Here is a 19,255-nt window from a genome sequence, read left to right as displayed (position 1 = left end):
GGAGATTATGCTAAGTGCAATAAGTCAAGCAGAGAAAGTCAATTATCATATGGTTTCACTTATTTGTGGAACATAAGGAATAGCATGGAGGTCATTGGGAAAGGGAAGGGAAAAATGAAGGGGGGGAAATCGGAGGGGGAGACGAACCATGAGAGACTATGGACTCCAAGAAACAAACTGAGGGTTTTGGGAGGGAGGGGGGTGGGGGGATGGGTTAGCCCGGTGATGGGTATTAAGGAGGGCACGTACTGCATGGAACACTGGGTGTTATACGAAAACAATGAATCGGGGCCCCTGGGTGGCTCAGTCATTAAGCGTCTGCCTTTGGCTCAGGTCATGATCCCAGCGTCCTGGGGTTGAGACCTGCATCAGGCTCCCTGCTCGGCGGGAAGCCTGCTTCTCCCTCTCCCACTCCCCCTGTTTGTGTTCCCTCTCTCGCTATGTCTCTGTCTGTCAAATAAAAAAAAGAAAAGAAAACAATGAATCATGGATCACTACATCAGAAACTAATGATGTACTGTTTGGTGACTAACATAACATAATAAAATTAAATTAAATTAAAAAAAAGAATATTCTTGGGGCACCTGGGTGGCTCAGTCATTAAGCGCCTGCCTTTGGCTCAGGTCACGATCCCAGGGTCCTGGGATCGAGCCCCGCATGGGGCTCCCTGCTTGGTGGGAAGCCTGCTTCTCCCTCCCCCACTCCCCCTGCTTGTGTTCCCTCTCTTGCTATGTCTCTCTCTGTCAAACAAATAAATAAAAAATCTTAAAAAAAAAAAGAATATTCTTAAAAAAATTTTAAAAAAAAGAATATTCTTCATTTTTTATAAAACATGAAATCTTTCTCATGTTTCCTGAAACATACAAACCTCCTGGTCTATCTCTACCTGCCACTTATAATAAAGTCATGGATAGAAAAATATTTCCCTTCATCCTAAGAAAATCAATAGCACTAATGTTATAAAAAGTAACAAAAGACAATGGTCTTAAGGGGAGGGACACGATAGGGAGTGGTGGGGATTGTGGCAAACTGGAAAGCCCATGCTCTGTCTACAGGAGCAGCTGCTACTCAGTCTGTGCAGATTATTGTCCCATAAGAACACAAGCTCGAGGTGGTTAGCGTGTCCACATTTTTTAAGAGAAGCTGTGAATATGATATTTATATAAAATTTCAAAACATTGGCAGTAAATTCAAAGTACAAATACAAATTGTCCCTTAGGGCAATATAGTGCAGACCTAACAAAGCACATCCAGAGCCTGGATCTAGCCTGAGGCTGTCTCTTTCTGTTCTTCTTTTGTCTTGGGAGGATTTGAATTATGGCAATATCTCTTTCCTTTCAGTTAAGAAAGAAAATACAAAGACAAATGTTAACTTTATTTGTTCATTTAATCATGAATGGAAAATAGCCCCCTCATGCTCATAGTGTTGCCCTGAGTTCTGAGGACAGCATAGTAGACATCTATATAGATGCTTCTCCTCCAAGCATCCCTAGATGCCATTGCAAGAGGGTGAGTACCTAGCTGGGGGGAGCATGGGTCTGACCTACCACAGAATCCCTGACGCCCTTCCTTATCTTCCTGGCCAGCTATCAGCAGCTAAGGAAAGCAATCCCCACTGAGGCTCTGAAATGTCCCATCCTCCCCATGGAAGGCTACATAGTGAGGCTTTGGTCAGGTGAGCTGGTAGCAAAAGGTGCCATCCATACAGATGCATGAGAAGACAGAACCTGGCAACCTGTCCCATGCCATCCAGAGCTAGAGGTAGGTGGAGAGAAAAAGGTGACCTTGCCGAGTGACCTGGGCCATCTCCCTGTTCTGACCTCCCACTCATCATTCTTCCCATACTTCACTGCAGTGCAGAGGATGGGTGGGAAATTCATATGCTTTAATAGGGTCGCACTGGCCTGGACTGTGGGCTGCCCAAGCAGGTGAGAACGAGGCACTCCTGATCTCTAGCCAAATCTCTCCATGCTCAGAAACAATATTGACTCAGCTATCAAAACACGTCTCAGCAAACTGGCAAAGACTGAGAAGTTTGATAATACATTAGGTTGGTGAGGCTGTGGGGAGACCACCACTCTCCTGCTTAGCTGGTAGGATCGGGGCAATCTTTATGATGAGCCATTTCTCAATTTCTGCCCCAATCACAAATGCCTATGATCACTGAGTCAGCAATTTCACTTCTAGGAATTTATGCTATTGAAAAGCCTGCCCATGTGCCACGCGAGACGTTTAGGCAATGTCATCCATTACAGCAATGTCATAACAAGATATTGGCAATGACCTAAGGGTCCATTATGGAGGACCGGCTCAGTAGGTTTGGCAGAGCCATAAAATGGAATATTATACAGCTGTGAAAAAGAACCCAGGACTCTCTTCCCCTACGAATTGGGGGGTAATCACCAAGATATGCTGACAAGTGAAAAGCAAGGTGCAGAGCAATATGTATAAAGTGCTCTCATTTGTGTGAAAATAATGTGTGTGTGTATTTGTCAGTCTACGTGTAAAGTATTGCTGAAAGAACCAGAGAAACGATAAATATTGCTTGCCTCTGGGGAGGGAAACTGTGTGGCTGGGATTAGGCGAGAGAGGAAACCTTTTTACCATGTATCTTTACCTGCTAAATTTGCGATGTGAATGGCATGGGAGTGCCTTTGCTGGTGGAAACAGAATTGAAATTTGAAAAATGGCAAGATCACGAACAAAGCAAAACAAAGGCAAAATCCGGATCCCAGGACACATGCTCCTGGCCTCAATGCCCCTGAGCTCTCCAGCCGTGGTGGCTCATTTCCATCCCAACATGGTTTGACATTTGGCATCCCTCCCCTCATCCTCACACCAGGGAAGGTTCAGGGAGCCATGGAGTGTGGGAGCCAAGCTGGTACCACCCACTTACCTGCTCCTTCTCTGAATACGGGTTGTTGAGGATGACGGGCACATTGCCCTTCCCCCACAGGTCACTGAAGACTCGGTCATTCTCCACGCTGAGGGGCAGTGGTTTGTGTGACTTGCCGTCCACACCTCTGAAAGGCAAGGTAGAGGAAGTGAGAAAGATAGGACATCAGGAGGGACAGGCTGATGGCCCTGTTCTAAAAGTCCCAAGTCTGTACAGCACTTCCACGGTTCACCCACAGGGCTCTATGTGGAGCCAGCACACTGTGGGTGCCCAGCCTGCTGCTCAGCAGAACCGCCAGCAACACGTGGGAAGGCAGCCCCATCATCACTGACGTCGGTGCTGATGGTGGGCATGCACCCACCTTTGTGGACATCACTTCCAGATGGCCATGACATGGCTTTGGTCCTCCCTTCCCACTTCCTCATTTCAAAGATCTAGGGACACAGAAGGCTCATCTCCCGGCAGACCCACTGGACGACTTAAGCTGTAGGAGGCAGGACAGATAGGGGAGAAAACAAGTCCCAGGGGCCAGGGTGATAAGTCATCCTAATTCTGAATAAGCACTGATAATGAGACTAATGATACCTACACCAAGAGAAACAGAAATGATTCTGAAAATGAGGGGAACAGAGCAACAAAAATAATAAGACTATTAAAAATGATAGCTAGTGTTTATTAAGCACTTATTATATGTCAAGCACTTTACAAGTGTTTTAATTTAATCCTTGTGACAACTCTATGAGGCAGGGATGAATATTAGCCACATTTTATAGATGGTGTGAGCAAGACAGATACTAAGATGCTCAGGGTCACAGTTTTTCAGCCCACTCTTCACAGCCATTCTGAAGTGGAGGCTCTCATTATCATCATTCATCAGCATCATCACCACCACCCCCACCATCATCATCACCATCCCCACCATCACCACCACCACCACCATCACCACCATCATCACCATCACCATTACCAGCATCACCATCACCAGCATCACCACCAACATCACCATCATCACCATCACCAGCATCACCGTCATCACCATCACCATCACCAGCATCACCACCAACATCACTATCATCACCACCACCCCCACCATCATCATCACCATCACCAGCATCACCACCAACATCACTATCATCACCACCATCCCCACCATCACCACCACCACCACCATCATCATCATCATCACCATCACCAGCATCACCACCAACATCACCATCATCACCACCACCACCACCATCATCACCATCATCACCAGCATCACCACCACCACCACCATCATCACCATCACCAGCATCACCACCAACATCACCATCATCACCATCACCAGCATCACCGTCATCACCATCACCATCACCAGCATCACCACCAACATCACTATCATCACCACCACCACCACCATCATCACCATCATCACCATCACCGTCATCACCATCACCAGCATCACCACCAACACCACTATCATCACCACCACCCCCACCATCATCACCATTACCAGCATCACCATCACCAGCATCACCACCAACATCACCATCACCATCACCAGCATCACCGTCATCACCATCACCACCATCCCCACCATCACCACCACCACCACCATCATCATCACCACCCCCACCATCATCATCACCACCACCATCATCACCACCACCCCCACCATCATCACCATCACCAGCATCACCACCAACATCACCATCATCACCATCACCACCAACATCACCATCATCACCATCACCAGCATCACCATCATCACCATCACCATCACCAGCATCACCACCAACACCACTATCATCACCACCATCATCACCATCATCACCATCACCACCAACATCACTATCATCACCATCACCATCATCATCACCACCATCACCAAGATCACCATTGCCACCACCACCACCACCACCACCATCACCATCACCACCCAAATTTCCATTGCTATCACCACTGCCACCACCATCATTCTTGTGATCATCACCATCCAGCTTCTCCTCATCAGCATAACCATCACTATCACCATCACCATGGCCATAATCACTCTCATCATTACCATCATCACTTTCCTTACATCATCCTATTCATCATCATCACCATCACTACCAGCATCACCATCCTCCTCCACTGTCGCCGTCATTAGCATCTTCATTATTATAATCATAATCCTCATAATCATCATCAGACAAGGAGACTGAGGCTCAGAGAGGTTAAATCACTAGCCTAAGTCACACAGCTATGGACAGTGGAGTTGGGATTCAAACCCAGACTTGTTCCTGACTCTAAATGCTGCCTTCTTAACTGCAAAGCTTTCCTGGCTCTCTGCTCTTGAACTCAGATTCAGGAGGAGACAATCTCAGCTAGGTTCCACTGCCTGGTCATCCTCTAAGATGGAGAGAAGTCATGGCTGTGATGGAACTGACTTTGCATCAAAATCCAGACCTTCTGACCAGCCCCGCCTCACCTCTGTCTTTCCTCCCTCTGAGCTCTGCCCTCCTGCTTCATGACAATGGGCCTCTTTTTAACCCTCCCATCCACTTTTACTCTGACTATAGCATTTGTCTGTTCCCCAGCTTTGGGCACCGTGGCTTGCTCTGGGGTCCCTCCTGGTTTCGGTCCCAGGTGTCGAGGTTGACCCTTACCTAGTCCTCTGTTCTAACATTCCCAGCTTTTGGGATTTATAATCCTGGTCCCATCATTTTCCCCGACCCCTAGTCTGGTGCTGATAGTCATTTGGGATCAATTGGAAGTCAGGGCTCCAGCTCTGAGGGCATGGCCCTGAGTGGCCCCTCTGGCTGCTCCCTCGGGGCCAGCTAGACCTCCCTCCCTGCTGTGTCATAAAGCACTGGTGGCCTGCGTCAGAGCCACCTCCACTCTTCTGCGTGGAGAGTTCTGCAATTGTCAGAGGGAACATTCTGTTTTACCCTCTTGAAAATGTCACCAAAACACAAGGGAGTGGTTCTTGATTACAGACATTTCACAAGCCAATGGTCTACCTACGTGATGATAAACAGAGGGATTGTCTGTTGAGATGTCTGCCCTAAATGCCACTCAGCTCCCTCTCAGCTCTGAAACGCCTGATCCTGTGATATCACATGACTATAAATGGGGATTCAACAGAGGTGAGGGGTTAATATTTTTCGAGCGTCTGTAACATACCAGGTGCTGACACAGAAGTGACTTCATTTACTCTCAAAAGACATTAAGGGCGCCTGGGTGGCTCAGTTGGTTAAGCGACTGCCTTCGGCTCAGGTCATGATCCTGGAGTCCTGGGATCGAGTCCCGCATCGGGCTCCCTGCTCAGCAGGGAGTCTGCTTCTCCCTCTCCCGCTCCCCCCTCTTGTGCTCTTTCTCTCTCTCACTCTCTCTCTCAAATAAATAAATAAAATCTTTAAAAAAAAAATAAAAGAGCTGACATTTCAGCTGAATATTTAAAAAAAAAAAAAGACATTAAAAGCCCTATTTTACAGATGCAAAAACTGAGCCCGGAGGGGTTATGTAAGTTTCCCAGGGTCCCACAGTAAGCACAGAGAAGGGCTGGGATTTGAAACTAGGTCTGATTGATGCTTGGCCCAGATCCTTCCTTTTTTAAACAGAGACAGGAAAAAGTAGTTACTCTAAGCCAGAGGCTAAAGAGCAAGTAATCCAACATCTCTTGCTGAATGAGGCCAGTTTGCAAAAATTACAGGGAACAATTACCTAGGCAACTCCGAAATGGCTCACATGGCATGTCTGTTGTGAATCTTCAGGGAGAGCTGCTTTTATCCTCCCCCTCCCCCCTCCTTTTTTAAGAGGTTTTAACACCTCTGTTTAAATAATGCATCTGAAGTGTTTTGTCAACACAAACTTATTTAAGAGTCCTGTGTGATGAGCTGGGAAAGAATATATTTAATAGGGGACCAGGGGGAACATCCAGGTTGAGCTATTTTGCTTCTGTTCACCCAGGAGCAAAATCAGAAGTAGATTTCAGTAGATTCCCAGCTCCCAGTCTGACAGTGATAACAAGCTCGGAGAGAAATATCTGCCTTATTGCCGCGAATTTGCTCACCCTGGGATCTAGCTGCTTGATGGGTTCCTATGGGCAGGGTAGCTTGCTGGTTAAGAGTGTGGGCTATGGGTTGGGTGGCATTGGGTTCAACTCTTGGCTCTGCTGGTTATAAGCTGTGCCAACCTTGGATATCTTGAATACTTATGCTTTCTGAATCTCCATTTATTCATCTCTAAAGCAGGGTTAGTAATATCTAGTTCATGGGGTTGCAGCAATGGTTAAATGAGGTAAAGTTTATAGCCCTTAGCTGTGTGGCATCTGCTGTTCCTCTTACTACTAATGTGTTTATGGGCTGATCAGACAAGACAGAAACAGAAAAAGGAAAAATGCTGGTTCTGTATAAAACAGCCAAGATTGCTCTAAGCCAGCATGGTCTAATAGAACTTTGTGTGATGATGGGAACATCCTATATCTATGTTGTCCAATTTTATAGCCACTGGTTCCATGTGGCAACTGAGTACTTGAAATGTGCCCATGGTCAATGAGAAACCGAATCCAAAATTCTGTCTAATTTTAATTAAGTTTAAGTAACCAAATGTGGCTGGTGGTTATAGCATTGGACAGTGCCCCTCAAAGCCTTAATGTCTCCAAAGGCTGGGAAATGAAGGCGTACATAGCTCTTAGCCGAGAAAAAGCACGTTCTCTGCGGGCTGGAGGGCACAGGCAGGGACACTCAGACCCTTTCTGAGATGTCATGTCATGTTCACAGCGCACAGGACTTTGGGAATTCTCTGCTTCCCTTCCAGACTACCACTTCCCATCATTCTCAGTCCTGATCTTCACTCTCCCCTCCTCCCGAGGAGCACCCTGTTGTCCTCACCTACCTTTATACTTGACCTCCCTGGGATGCCCTTTCATCTTCCCTCTGCTGGGAACCAACTCCTACTCAACCTTCAACACCCACTTCACACCCCTCCTCTCCTGGGGGTTAAACGAGGTCATGTGTATAAATGCCTAACACATAGAACTAATTAAACATGTGTGTCTTCATTGACAACTAAGGTAATTGAAGCTCAGAGAGATTAGGTAATTTGTCAAAGGTCACACCACCAATGAGTAGTGAAGAAAGCCTGAAAGTCAGATATTTCCTTCTTCTTGTTCCCTAGCTGAGAGTCACTGAGAACAGGGCTTAAGGGGGTGGTGGAGCAGCCATTTGGTTGAACCTCATATTGGTGAAGACCCTCAAATTTCGATATTGATCTTTCCCTTCAAATGAAGTAGAGGTGTTGAATGTATTTATCTGTTGAATGAGAACCTGGTCACTTTCATATAGCATTTCTTCATTTAAATAAATATACTGGGAGCCCATAGATGGAGGTGGATAGGGTCTGTCTTGACTTCTTAGAAGCCTGGAGGGCGACTCTCCTTTGTCAGTACTCATGAATGTTGGTCCTGCCCAGCTGCCTGGAGTGGTTTCAGTTTAGATCAGGGTTTCTCAACCTGGAACTATTGATATTTTGGGAGCTGGATCATTCTTTGTTGTGGGGGGCTGTCCTGGACACTGTAGGATGTTTAGCAGCATTCCTGCTCTCTACCCATTAGATGCCAATAACATGCTTCTCCCCTCCACAGTCCCTGCCAGTTGTGACAATTCAAAATGTCTCCAGACATTGTCCAATGTCCCTTTGGGGAGGAAACAAAATGTACTCCTCCTTAGTGAGAAGCTCTGGCTTAGGTGTGGCTGAGACCCCGATCTCATGCTTCCTCCACAGTCCCTCCCATCCTTGCTCTATGCCCATCTCTATGTCTACGAGGATTTATTCACTAGTTGCCCCTTGTTCTCAGATGGGATTGAAGAACCTGCCTTCACTATGTGGCTTCTACCTCTTCTCAGGCATCCTCAGCCCCCTGGATAGGCCACCCTCCAGTGGGCTTGCATTCTAGGTAGACCAGGATCCCCAGAGCCATTGTGTGGTCACATTTGGCAGTTCTCACACTTCAGGGGGCATCAAAATCAACTGAGGGGCCTGTTAAAATCCCCCTGAACTTGCCCCCTAGAGAGTCTGAAGTAGTGGGTCCAGGTGGGAACCCTGGAATTTGCATTGTCAAAAGCACCCTACGTGGTCCATGGACTTCCTTGAAGACCTGTCTTCCTGGGAGGGCTCTGGGCCTGACTCCAGCAGTGAACAGCAAGGTTCCTTCCTGGTTAGAAATGTCAATGTCCCCCCAGCTCCTTCTCTTCTTTCCCCTCCTAAGACCAGGCATGGAGCTCTACCTTCCACTTGGCGAGCATTTTCTGTGCTTTCTGGCAAGGACTAAACTAAAGCCCCTTTTCTTCCATTTCGCTAGTGGGACAATCATACCCAAGCTAAGTCAGTTCGTCATCTCTAGACCTTCTGAAAACCTTTGCTAGCTCCTTCCAACTGAGGCTTCCTGGGGGCCAGGCCTTGGACCCTCAGGCAGGGGGTGTAGGGGTCCTGGGCCAACTCCACAGGAAGTTTGCACAGTTGCTGGTCAGCCCAGTGCTGGCCACCAACCAACCGCGAGTACCCAGGATGGGGAGCAGGTGGCCCAGGCCTGTGTGTAGGGTATAGTCGGGAGGTAGGGGCCACCTGCTCCGCCCCAACCAGGCAAGGAGGCCACTGAGGAGCAGCTTGATCCTGGCAGGAAGCCTGCTGTGTCTCTCCTCAGACACCACACTACGCCCTGACCCTCCTTTCTCATCCCCGTCTGCCCTCCACCTGGTCTCGGATGTTGGGAGCTAAGTTAAAGCAGGAAGACTTGAGGGGCGTGGAAAAATGAGTCTGGGGGTCTCTGCTCTGTTCTGGATCTCATCGTGCTGGAGTAGGGGAAGATGACCAAAGAGAAAAGCAGGCTCTTGAGAGCTGCAATTTTACCGCAATGCTCTAGCCGAGAAGTGAGGTGAGGGCCTCTGGGCTCAGCAACAATCAGGACTGTAATTGTTCACATCACAAAAACTGGGCAGGACCCTCAAACTCCAGTGTTTACAGCGTCCAGGCTGAGCGGATTGGCTGATTTTGGATGCTGGGGAAGTGGAGAGCCCATGCTAGGCCCCGCCCAGCTCCCTAGGCTGGCTGTCTCCCCACGAATAGACTTGGTGCTAATAGCTCTTCTGATATTCTCTTCATTTTTGAGAGGCTGGAAATCAGTTTTATTGTGAAACCTCTTGATTTCTCTATTTCTCTATTTTGCCACAAAATCATTTTTCAGAAAGCTCTGTAGGCCTCCTAATAAAACTCGTAGGAGATCTGGGTGTGATCCTCAATCCCCAGTTTGTGACCCGTGACCTAAAGGGATGTTTGAGCTCCTCCCCCTGGAATGATGTTCTGGAGGGGTCCAATGGAGCAGTATACCTTTGGGGTACTGGTCAGTTGCCTGGCCTGTGATGAGCATGCTCACTATTGACCTTAAAGAGGAACCTGAATGGTAGTTCTGGAAGGAATCTTAGGGCTTATCTGGTTCACATACTATTTCTACAGATGGGGAAGCTGAGGCCCAGAGAGGTCTAGGGGCTTTCCTAAAATATGTAGCTGGTGAGTGGCAAAGGAGGGACTAGAAGTAAGGTCACCGAACCCAGTCCAGTGAGACCTCATAGTAATGGCCAGTCCAGGAGCTGGCCATAGTATTGCTCCCTGGGACTTGTTGGATGTGTGTGGTGGGATGAAAACTGCCCCCAGAGACATCAAGCCTTGACCCATGGAACCCATGTATGTTATCTTACGTGGAAAGAGGGTCTTTGCAGGGGTGATGAAGTTAAGGATCTTGAAAATGGGGAGATTATCTTGGATTAACTGGGTGGGCCCTAAATGCCATCACATGGGTCCTTCTAAGAAGGAAGCAGAGGGAGATCTGCCATAAGAGAGGAAGGCCTTGTGAGCCCGGAAGCAAGATGCTGCATGCTGGCTTTGAAGGGGCAGGAAGGGGCCACCAGCCAAGAAAGGCAAGGAATGCAGCTCTAGCAGCTGCAAAAGGTAAGGCAACAGATTCACCTCTAGAGCCTCCAGACCTAAGACCTCCGGAACTGTAAGAGAATAAATATGTGTTGTTTTAGGCCACCACATTTGTGGTCTTTGTTACTGCAGCAAGGAGCAGGGGAGACTGAGACAGTGACTATTTGGTGGCGGGGGCAGGGATGGTGTGGGGGATGGGGGATTAGTGGCCCGGCCCACGTGTGTGATGTCACTGCCTAGCTCTTTATTCCTACTCACTACGCTCACGTCCCACAGACCTTCTTTCCATTCCTTGAACATCCCAACCTTGTTCCTGCCTCAGGGCCTTTGTTCCTGCTGTGCCTTCTGCCAGGAATGCCCTTCCCTAGATTTCACATGGTTCGCACCTTCTGGCCTCGTATAAATGTTGCCTCTTTAGGGAGGCCTTCTCCGACTCTCCGATCTAGTTTTTTTTTTTTACCTAACCCCAAGCCATGTTTCTTCAAATTACTATTTCATTTCTTTCATGCATGTGTCACTACTTAAAACGATTGCCTGAGTCTACCTGTTTATTATTCATTTCTTGCCTATGGATGTCCAGTTCCGAGGACAGTATCCGGGGCAGAATAGAGGCTCAATAGATATTTGCTGAACGAAAGATGGTGAGAAGCCCCCTGGTTACAGGCCGTCTGGGGTGAGCGGGTGGCTGGGTGGGCTTATTCCATAGCTCTTTCCCAGAATGAGGAGCTGGGAGCCCACCTGACAAAATGGTGGGGACACAGATGGGAGAGGGCAAAGCAAGAGTAACAACTCTATAAATAGGACTTCTCTCCCTTCCCGAGGAAAGGATGGACTGGGGAAGCCCCTCGTGTTCAAACGGTCAGGGTGAGAATGAAAACTCACACTGACATTCAGCGTGAAGGCGGTTGTTGGAGTCAATGCCAACAGAGTGATTCAAAGCCATGAGTCAAGCGCAGCCAGAGAGGGGCTCCTCCACTGCAGACCGTCCTGGAGTCAATGCTCTCATTGGCCGGTCTAAGACCAGTTCTCCAGGGGTGCTAACTCTCATAGCTCTCTCCCTTCCAGACCGAGAAAATACTCCAATGTCCTCAGCAACTTGATGGCTAGTGGTCAAGTACGGGGTGGCCAACAGTGCTGTCGATGCTGGTGGCGGCCAAGAGCTTGGGCTCGAGGTCAAGTCCTGGCTTTGTCTCTTGCAAGCTGTGTGACCTGGAACAAGTGACTGCACCTCTCTGAGCCTTGGTTTGCTTATTAGGAAAACGGGGTGCTATGAGGAGCAAATGAATTCATCAATGTCAAGACCTTCGCATGGGGCCAGGTCCACATGGAGTGCTCAGTACATGCTGACCCGCATCATGATCATAAAACACAGGCTTGTCACGGAAGACCTCCTCTCCCCAATTAAGCTCATTCTCTAGGGTGGAAATTGACTTCTGTGCCTCCAACCACATTCTCTGGCCTGGTTTCTCTTTAACTGTAGATGCCCACAGAGAGACTTCTAGGTAGAAGCAAGACAGCACCCTATGGCCTGTGTTGTGTGACTCTGGGCAAACTGCTCCACCTCTCGGAGTTTCAGTTTTCTTGTCGATAAGGGGGCCCAAACCACACAGCCCGCTTAGGGAGCGGAATTCACCCCAGCTCTGAAGACATGGCTGTTGGGAAGGTACTCTGTAAGTACCCGAGCACCCTGCAGGTGGAGGGGAAGTGATCACAGTGCAGGGCGAGGCTGACCGGCTGGTCCAGATGGATGCTGGACCAGGGACCTTGGCCTCTTTAGAACCCTCCTTCAGGGCAGCAAGCTGAACAACCTGGATATCCTCTGACACGCAGCATTTTAAAGTGACCGCTCCCAAGGGCAGAAGGTCCCAGAAGCCCCCAGATTTCCCTTCCTTACACACCCCACACGCTGCCACCACCCACCAGGCCCACCTTCCCCCTGGGATCCAGGGTGAAGCTGCGTCTAGACTAACCATCGTGTCTCCCCCCAGCGAAGGGCCAGCATCCCCGAACGACAGGACCCAGGATGCCCTGCGAGGGAAAGGAACTAGATGAAGCAGGAGAAGAGGAAAGAGGGAAGGAAGGAAATGAGGCCAAGAGAACAGGAAAGTCAAGGGCACTGCTGAGAACCAGGGATGGCCCCAGCCTCTGCTTGGCCCCCCAGAAGCCACAGACTGCTGCCTGTGACCAGGATGTGGGGCTCCAGGTCTGGTGGGCGGCTGGCCTCACCGTCACCTGGCCATCCAGAAGCCAGCTCTGACCCCCACCCCAAAAACGACATCCTGTAGTGCCCGGGACAAACCCACACTAGGAAGAAGGGGCCTGGTTGCCACGCAACTTTTGGACATCCACCGAGATCCAACCCAAGCTGAGATTCCTGAGCCAAGATCCCAATTTGGTTTTACATATAAACGTGGCTTTAAAATATACTGAATTTTCCGTGCTTGCAACCACCAGGTAAAGTAAAGACGGGACATCGTTTTACTGGGAGTCCGGTCACCACTGTGGAAAATCACATCATCGCATCAGTAAGGCGATGCTGCTGGTGGTGTCTGAGTTGCCAAAACAACATGCTTGTGTCAAATGCAGATTTGGGGTGAGCAGGTGTCAAATCTGCATTTGACACTTGCGTGCGGGCTAATTCTACCTGTAGGGGCAGATATCCGAGCCCTGATATATTACATCATAACTTCTGATACTATAAGTTACTTTTCTTCTTTTAAAGATTTATTTATTTATTTGAGAGAGAGAGCGCACATAGGGGGTTGGGGCAGAGGGAGAGGGAGAGAGAAACCAAAGCAGACTCCCCGCTGATCATGGAGCCTGATGCGGGGCTCGATCCCACGACCCTGAGATCATGACCTGAGCCGAAACCAAGAGTCGGACGCCCAAGGGACTATACCACCCAGGCGCCCCTACTGTAAATTATTTTTATGCTTGGTCTCCTTTATTTTATAGTCAGGGCATTATATTTATTAACAAGTGTAAAGCGTGAGTAGGTTATATGATCCACGAATTAGCTCCTGGTTAGTAAAGGGGGCATTTAAGAATATTTGTTAAAGTGGTGGAGGGTAGGGGCGGGTTCTGGGTCCAGCACAGGTGTGAGCGATCGAGCCAGGGGAACACGCACTAGTATTAGAGAATACTCATCCTTAGAACCGTTTCCCTCAGCAGGGTTCATGGAGCCCTGGACTTGCCCTGAGTCACTTTCTTCCAAACGGCACCTCCTCCAAAGCAGTGTTTTCTGCTCCTTTTGGTCACTGGAGGGAAGGCTGTCATGGATAAGGGCAGGTCGAGAGCTCAGGTGTACCCTCCCAATTTGGGAGAATAGGTCTGCCGGAGGAGACCCCATGTCAGACCAGCGTGCCCTCCCCTCCTCCTTGGGGAAAGGAAGGCTGCTTTTCTGAGTTGGGTGTTTGGAGAGGCCCCTCAGGCCTGGCGGATAAGAGGGCTCCTGTTCAAGTCCTTCATATTTCATGACCTCCCCCCAGCCTAGTGTCCTGCACTGGGCTTGTGTGTCCTACCCTGTCGGCTGGGAGAGGGTCATCCTGGCTTCTGGGAGGGGGAGGGACCTGCTAGGGACTTGTCCATATCACACAGGGAGATTCAGGCTCCTGGGTCTGGGGTAGGGCTGAAATAAAGCCCCATGGAATTCCTATGCTCCTGACCCCACGCCCGCCCCGCACCCAGCTGAGAATCAGAACCAAGTGTACGGAACACTAGATCCAGCCCCCAGGAGGGAATGCCACTCTTACCCAGGGTCCTGCTGCAATTCCTGGGAGAAGGGCTGTTGAGGAAAGGGTTATGCCCAGGAATCTTTGAAGGAAGGCACTTCTGGTGTCTCCCGGAAAACCAGACCAATGATTGAATCTGGACTTGACAACTGCTTTAGGATTTAAAGCCACTGAATGAGACTTGGAGGCTGCTGGCTTCCCAGAAGCTACGTCAAGACTATGTCATCTCTATAGTGTGTGCTGCTATAGGGAGTCCTGGGAGGTGGCAGCTCCCCTGAGGACTGGGTTCGTGCCTGGAGTGGGGGTCTCCGTGCTAGTCGTGGGTGAACCGGGCCCCAAATCTCCGCAAGCCAGGACAGCCCCGAGGACCCATCCCGGCCTCCAGCTCCGGAAAGGAAGGTCAGGACGATAGGGGCTCCCAGCCACTTGCCCCACCAAGAGGGTCACACCATGTCCTGGGTAATGGGGCCAAAACTCTCTGTCTCCTGCAGAGATGGGACCAAAAGTACGGAGAACACTCCAAGCTGCCCCCAGGAATGCGCAGAAGACAGACGGGAGCAGGTTGGGGGACAGGAGCTCAAAGGGGAGCAGGGGACCTCTGGGGGCTTCTGACACAGCCTCATCTTCCCTCTTGGGGTCTTGCTGGAATTGGCTTGGTTTTTGCCCAGGTGTGAAAAGTTAGAAAAGCTCCAGGAAGCAATGGTGGGCTGAGGTGGGGTGCCACAGACTGAGGTCCCCCCCCCACAAAGGGCAGTTTGGGGGCTGACTCATCAGGAAGGAAGACTGGGACCCGTATAGTTCCTCCACCACATCAGGCACCCTCCTACCTCAGGACCTTGGCACCTGCCATTCCCTCTGCCTGGAATGTCCCTCCTCCATAAAGCTTCGAGGTGCCCTTCTTCCCCTTCCTCAGGGTCTTCCAATGTCACCTTCCTTGAGATCTGTCCAGCCTCTCTCTCTAAAATTCACCCTCCCCAGTACCTCCTGACCCTTTCCCTGTTCCATTTATCTCCTTAGCACATATCACTGATGGCCCACATATTTTAACATCTTTATCTCATTTATTCTTTGTCTTCCCCACTACACCATAAGCTCCCCAAGGTCAAGGGGCTTGTCTATTTCATTCACTCACAAGGTCAGAGGGTTTGTCTGTTCCATTCATTGCTTCATCCCTGGTGCCCAGAGCAGTGTCTGGCCACAGTAGGTCTTCAATGAACATTTGTTAAATGCATCAGTGCAGGGGCGTGGAGAGGTGCTTTAATCCAGATCCCTGAGGGATATCATGGGGACCTCTAAAGGCTCTCTAGACACTCAGGGGTCCTTGGGGAGGGGGTTGGGAAATCTTGACCTGGGTTTCTGGGTGGCCCCACACCTGAGCCTCCTCTGTAGTGGGGGGTGGATAAGAAGTAAGAGCTGTAGGGTTAGTGCTAATCTAAGATGAGAGCAGAAGGGGGCAGAGAGAAACTTCCCTCCTTCTCATATCTCTGGACCCACTACTCTCTGACCCCCTAGCCCAGCTGCCAATTCCTCCCCAAAGAAGGAGTTAGAATCACCCACTGTATCGCCTGCTCTTTTCCTCTCCAGAATCAGAAAATGCCAATCTGGCAAATGCAGAGGGGCCGGGACCCAGGTCTTCATGTTCTAGCTTTAGCTCCTATATAATATGAGCAAGACCACTGTTTTGGGGGAGCTGGGGCCAGTTCTTTACTTTGATTCCAGTCCCTTCCTTTAGAACCTCCCTTGCTCCCAAGTGGCTGTCACAAGGAGGCAGCTGGTTTAGGCTGAGGGTTACTCAGGCCTCAGCTCATCCCCGATCTCTTCCCGGGACCTTGGCATTCACCCTATGCCAAGGCTACCATGGACACGCACCTCTCGCTCACTGGATGACTTGGGAGAGCCCCCTTCCCTCTTAGCCTCAGTCTTCTGCCCCATGAATTGTGGATCCCAAAAGTACCCACCTTGAGGGGTTGCTGGAAGACACGACATCAGCTACCATGACTCTTAGCTCTGGTTCTCATGGCTAGAGATACAGGCTACAAGTTACGCCCATTCCGTTCTTACAATTGCAGGTTTAAGGGAAAGAGGCAAGAGTGGTCGAGTGGATGTGATTGTGTGTGTCTGGAACAGCTCAGGATGTCTCCTGGGTCTGATGTCGAGCTGCAGAACATGTCTGCATTCAGCACATATATGCACGCATGCACGCACACATCTGTAGAGCTTACCTGTCTACCTGGACTTCTGCATCCTTTGTCTCTGCCTTGGAAGGTCCCCCTCCATTGATCCCTTTGCTCCCACTGGTGAGAAGGCTCAGCACAGGCTCTATCTCTTTGAGCAATTCACTGTTCTGGCTGTCCTGGAGAGCCACCCCGGTGCTTTTCTTGGTAGGGTCCTGGCCAGGGGGTCTGCGAGCCAGGCTGTTGGTATTCGAGAGTGCGCTGGCTCCCTGCCCACTGTCTTGGGCATGCTGGGGCCCATTGCCAGGCCCCAGGGCCCCGTCCACTGGCGGTGTGTGCTCTTTGCTGGCCGATGACTGGTGAGACAGATCGACAGCTGCGGTGGGGGGACCCAGGGGCCGTGTCACCCGGATGGTCTTGGGGGTCCCATCCCCAGTGAAGGTGGTCTCCAGGTGAGTGGTGAAGCCCTCAGGGCCCCTCAGAATGAGGACCACGTGGGTCTCAGAGGCAATGCCCCTGAGCACCTCCAGGGCACTGTCATAGCTCAGGTCCACCAAGGGCTGGCCGTTGACCGCGAGGATGATGTCGCCGGCCTGGATGAGGCCGCTCTGCTCCGCGGCACCCCCTCGGATCAGGTCAGAGATGATCACGGGTGGCTTGCTCACCCGCTCCTTCACCAGGAAGCCCAGGCCCCCAACCTTGCGCTTGAAGAGGCGGACAGAAATGACGTTGGGTTGGATCTGCTGAACATTGAACACCTGATTCTCCATGGTGTCTAGTGTCCAGGGGTCCGAAGACTTAAAATATGTCAGGCCAAGCTGATTTCACCAGGAGGAGCCAGGCTTCACGCCGAGCTGAGAGGAAGAGCTGGGGGCTGGGGCCTCGGGGAGTCTCAAGAGCGAGCTGTTCTTGGGTTCGTCTTCTCCGTCTTTGACGTCAACTCGGCGTCACCCACTCACTGCCATCCGGCCATTGGTGGCATGATTTCATGCGTCTGCCTTCCTCCTTGTTCTCTCTAGGAAGTGATGGTCGATCAGGCAGACGTCAGGAAAAGCAGTGGGACGTGTCCCTAAGCAACAGGTCAGGCCGACTGGGGTGGAGAAGTGTCTGGTGGATGTGTCTAGATGTGTCTCGAGATGACGCAAGCTCCTGTACACTATTCTCTGGGCATCGCCAGCCCGTCAGACCTGTGCTGGAGAGAAGGAACAAGGGAGGGGGTGAAGTTACAAAAGAGAGATTGGTGTGGAGTGCCCAATGCCACCTTCCAAAGCAAGGTGGGAAATGCAGCCAAACTGAGAACTCTAGCCACAAGACCCTGGAGTTTGGAAGCCAACCTCGAAATGAAATCCTTCCTCCTCGAGGGGAGGGGGTAACTTCCCCGTTAGCTGCAAATTGCCCGGTTTCATCTCCCATGATCAAAGAACCCCGAGACCAACGGTCTCCCTGGGGAAACCACTGATAGCCTAGAAGTCAAATGGCAAGAAGCACAATCTCATCTCTTATCTCTCCCATCTTGAGAAGCTACCATTTCAACTTGTCATGCGGCCTTTGGCTCTCTGTGTCTTACAAACATTTTCCATTCACATGTCAGGAGCTCAGCCAGCACAGATCTTTAGGCTCTCTGTCCTGGCCACTCCCAGAGTCCCCACAACAGACCCACTGGAAGGGGAATGCCGCCAAGGGTGTCAATTGCCCTTTCTGACCATTTTTGTAACTATCGACTAGTTCCAGGCCCCAAAGGACAGATTTGGCCACATTACAAACCATTATAAAGCTAATGTGGTGTATTAAATACCAAAGACATGGGTCCACACAAAACTTTAGAGGACATCTGTACTCCACAGACTGCCTGCAACCCTAATGGAGAAACATTAAGAAGAGTGGACTGTGTACCCCCAGGGTTATCATAAGCACACAGAAGGTGCTCAATGAGTATTTGTTGAATGAAGAAAAATTCCAAAAGATTAAACATAGCAGACACTTATTGAACAAGTATGCTCTTAATGTATGTATGTATGTGTGTGTGTGTGTGTGTGTGTGTGTGTGTGTATATATTTGCTTTTGATCCTCATGGTTACCCTTCAATAGATGAGAAGCCTGGGAAGGGGTTTAGTTAGTTGTCCAAAGTCATGTAGAAATGATGGCGAAGAGAGGCTTTGAGCTCAGGTCTGCCCCACTCTTGAGCCCAAGCTTTTAAGCTTACACTCCAGTTGGAAAAACCTCATATTCTGGTTATTTTCTCAACTCCCGCTGGCTCCCCCAGGCTTGGAGAAATGGGGTTTGGTTGGGGTGCCAAGGGGCCACAGGGGGCCCAGCTGGGGGTGTTGTGGCCCAGACGAGGCATATACACGTGTGGGACGAACACAGAGGGCAGCTATGGACGTGGGTCGCATGTGATTGACTTGGAGCAGGTGATCTGTGGGTTGTGGGTGCAGTGGGGGCAGGTGGGAGGCAGCAGAGAACCCCGCCATCTTGCTCTAACCCCCCTGTTCAAGTCCAGGGTCCAG

At 50.2% G+C, this 19,255-nt stretch overlaps 1 protein-coding gene across 1 annotated transcript in view; it reads right to left on the bottom strand.

The window, feature by feature from the left end:
• NOS1 (nitric oxide synthase 1) overlaps positions 1 to 19,255 on the bottom strand; it is a 92,764-nt gene that overhangs the window by 51,222 nt on the left and 22,287 nt on the right. The window contains exons 2-3 of the mRNA XM_081800950.1: positions 16,797 to 17,940; positions 2,838 to 3,023 (exon numbers count right to left, since the gene is read on the bottom strand). Of these exons, the coding sequence (XP_081657076.1) occupies positions 2,838 to 3,023; positions 16,797 to 17,518 (908 nt within the window). The 5' untranslated portion in view covers positions 17,519 to 17,940. The remainder of the gene's footprint in view (positions 1 to 2,837; positions 3,024 to 16,796; positions 17,941 to 19,255) is intronic.

The sequence above is a fragment of the Leptonychotes weddellii genome, chromosome 13, assembly GCF_054177405.1.
Source record: "Leptonychotes weddellii isolate Sample4059 chromosome 13, ASM5417740v2, whole genome shotgun sequence".
NCBI classification, from domain to species: Eukaryota; Metazoa; Chordata; class Mammalia; order Carnivora; family Phocidae; genus Leptonychotes; species Leptonychotes weddellii.
Note: the sequence above shows the minus strand (reverse complement) of the source record. Positions and strands in the feature narration are given on the sequence as shown.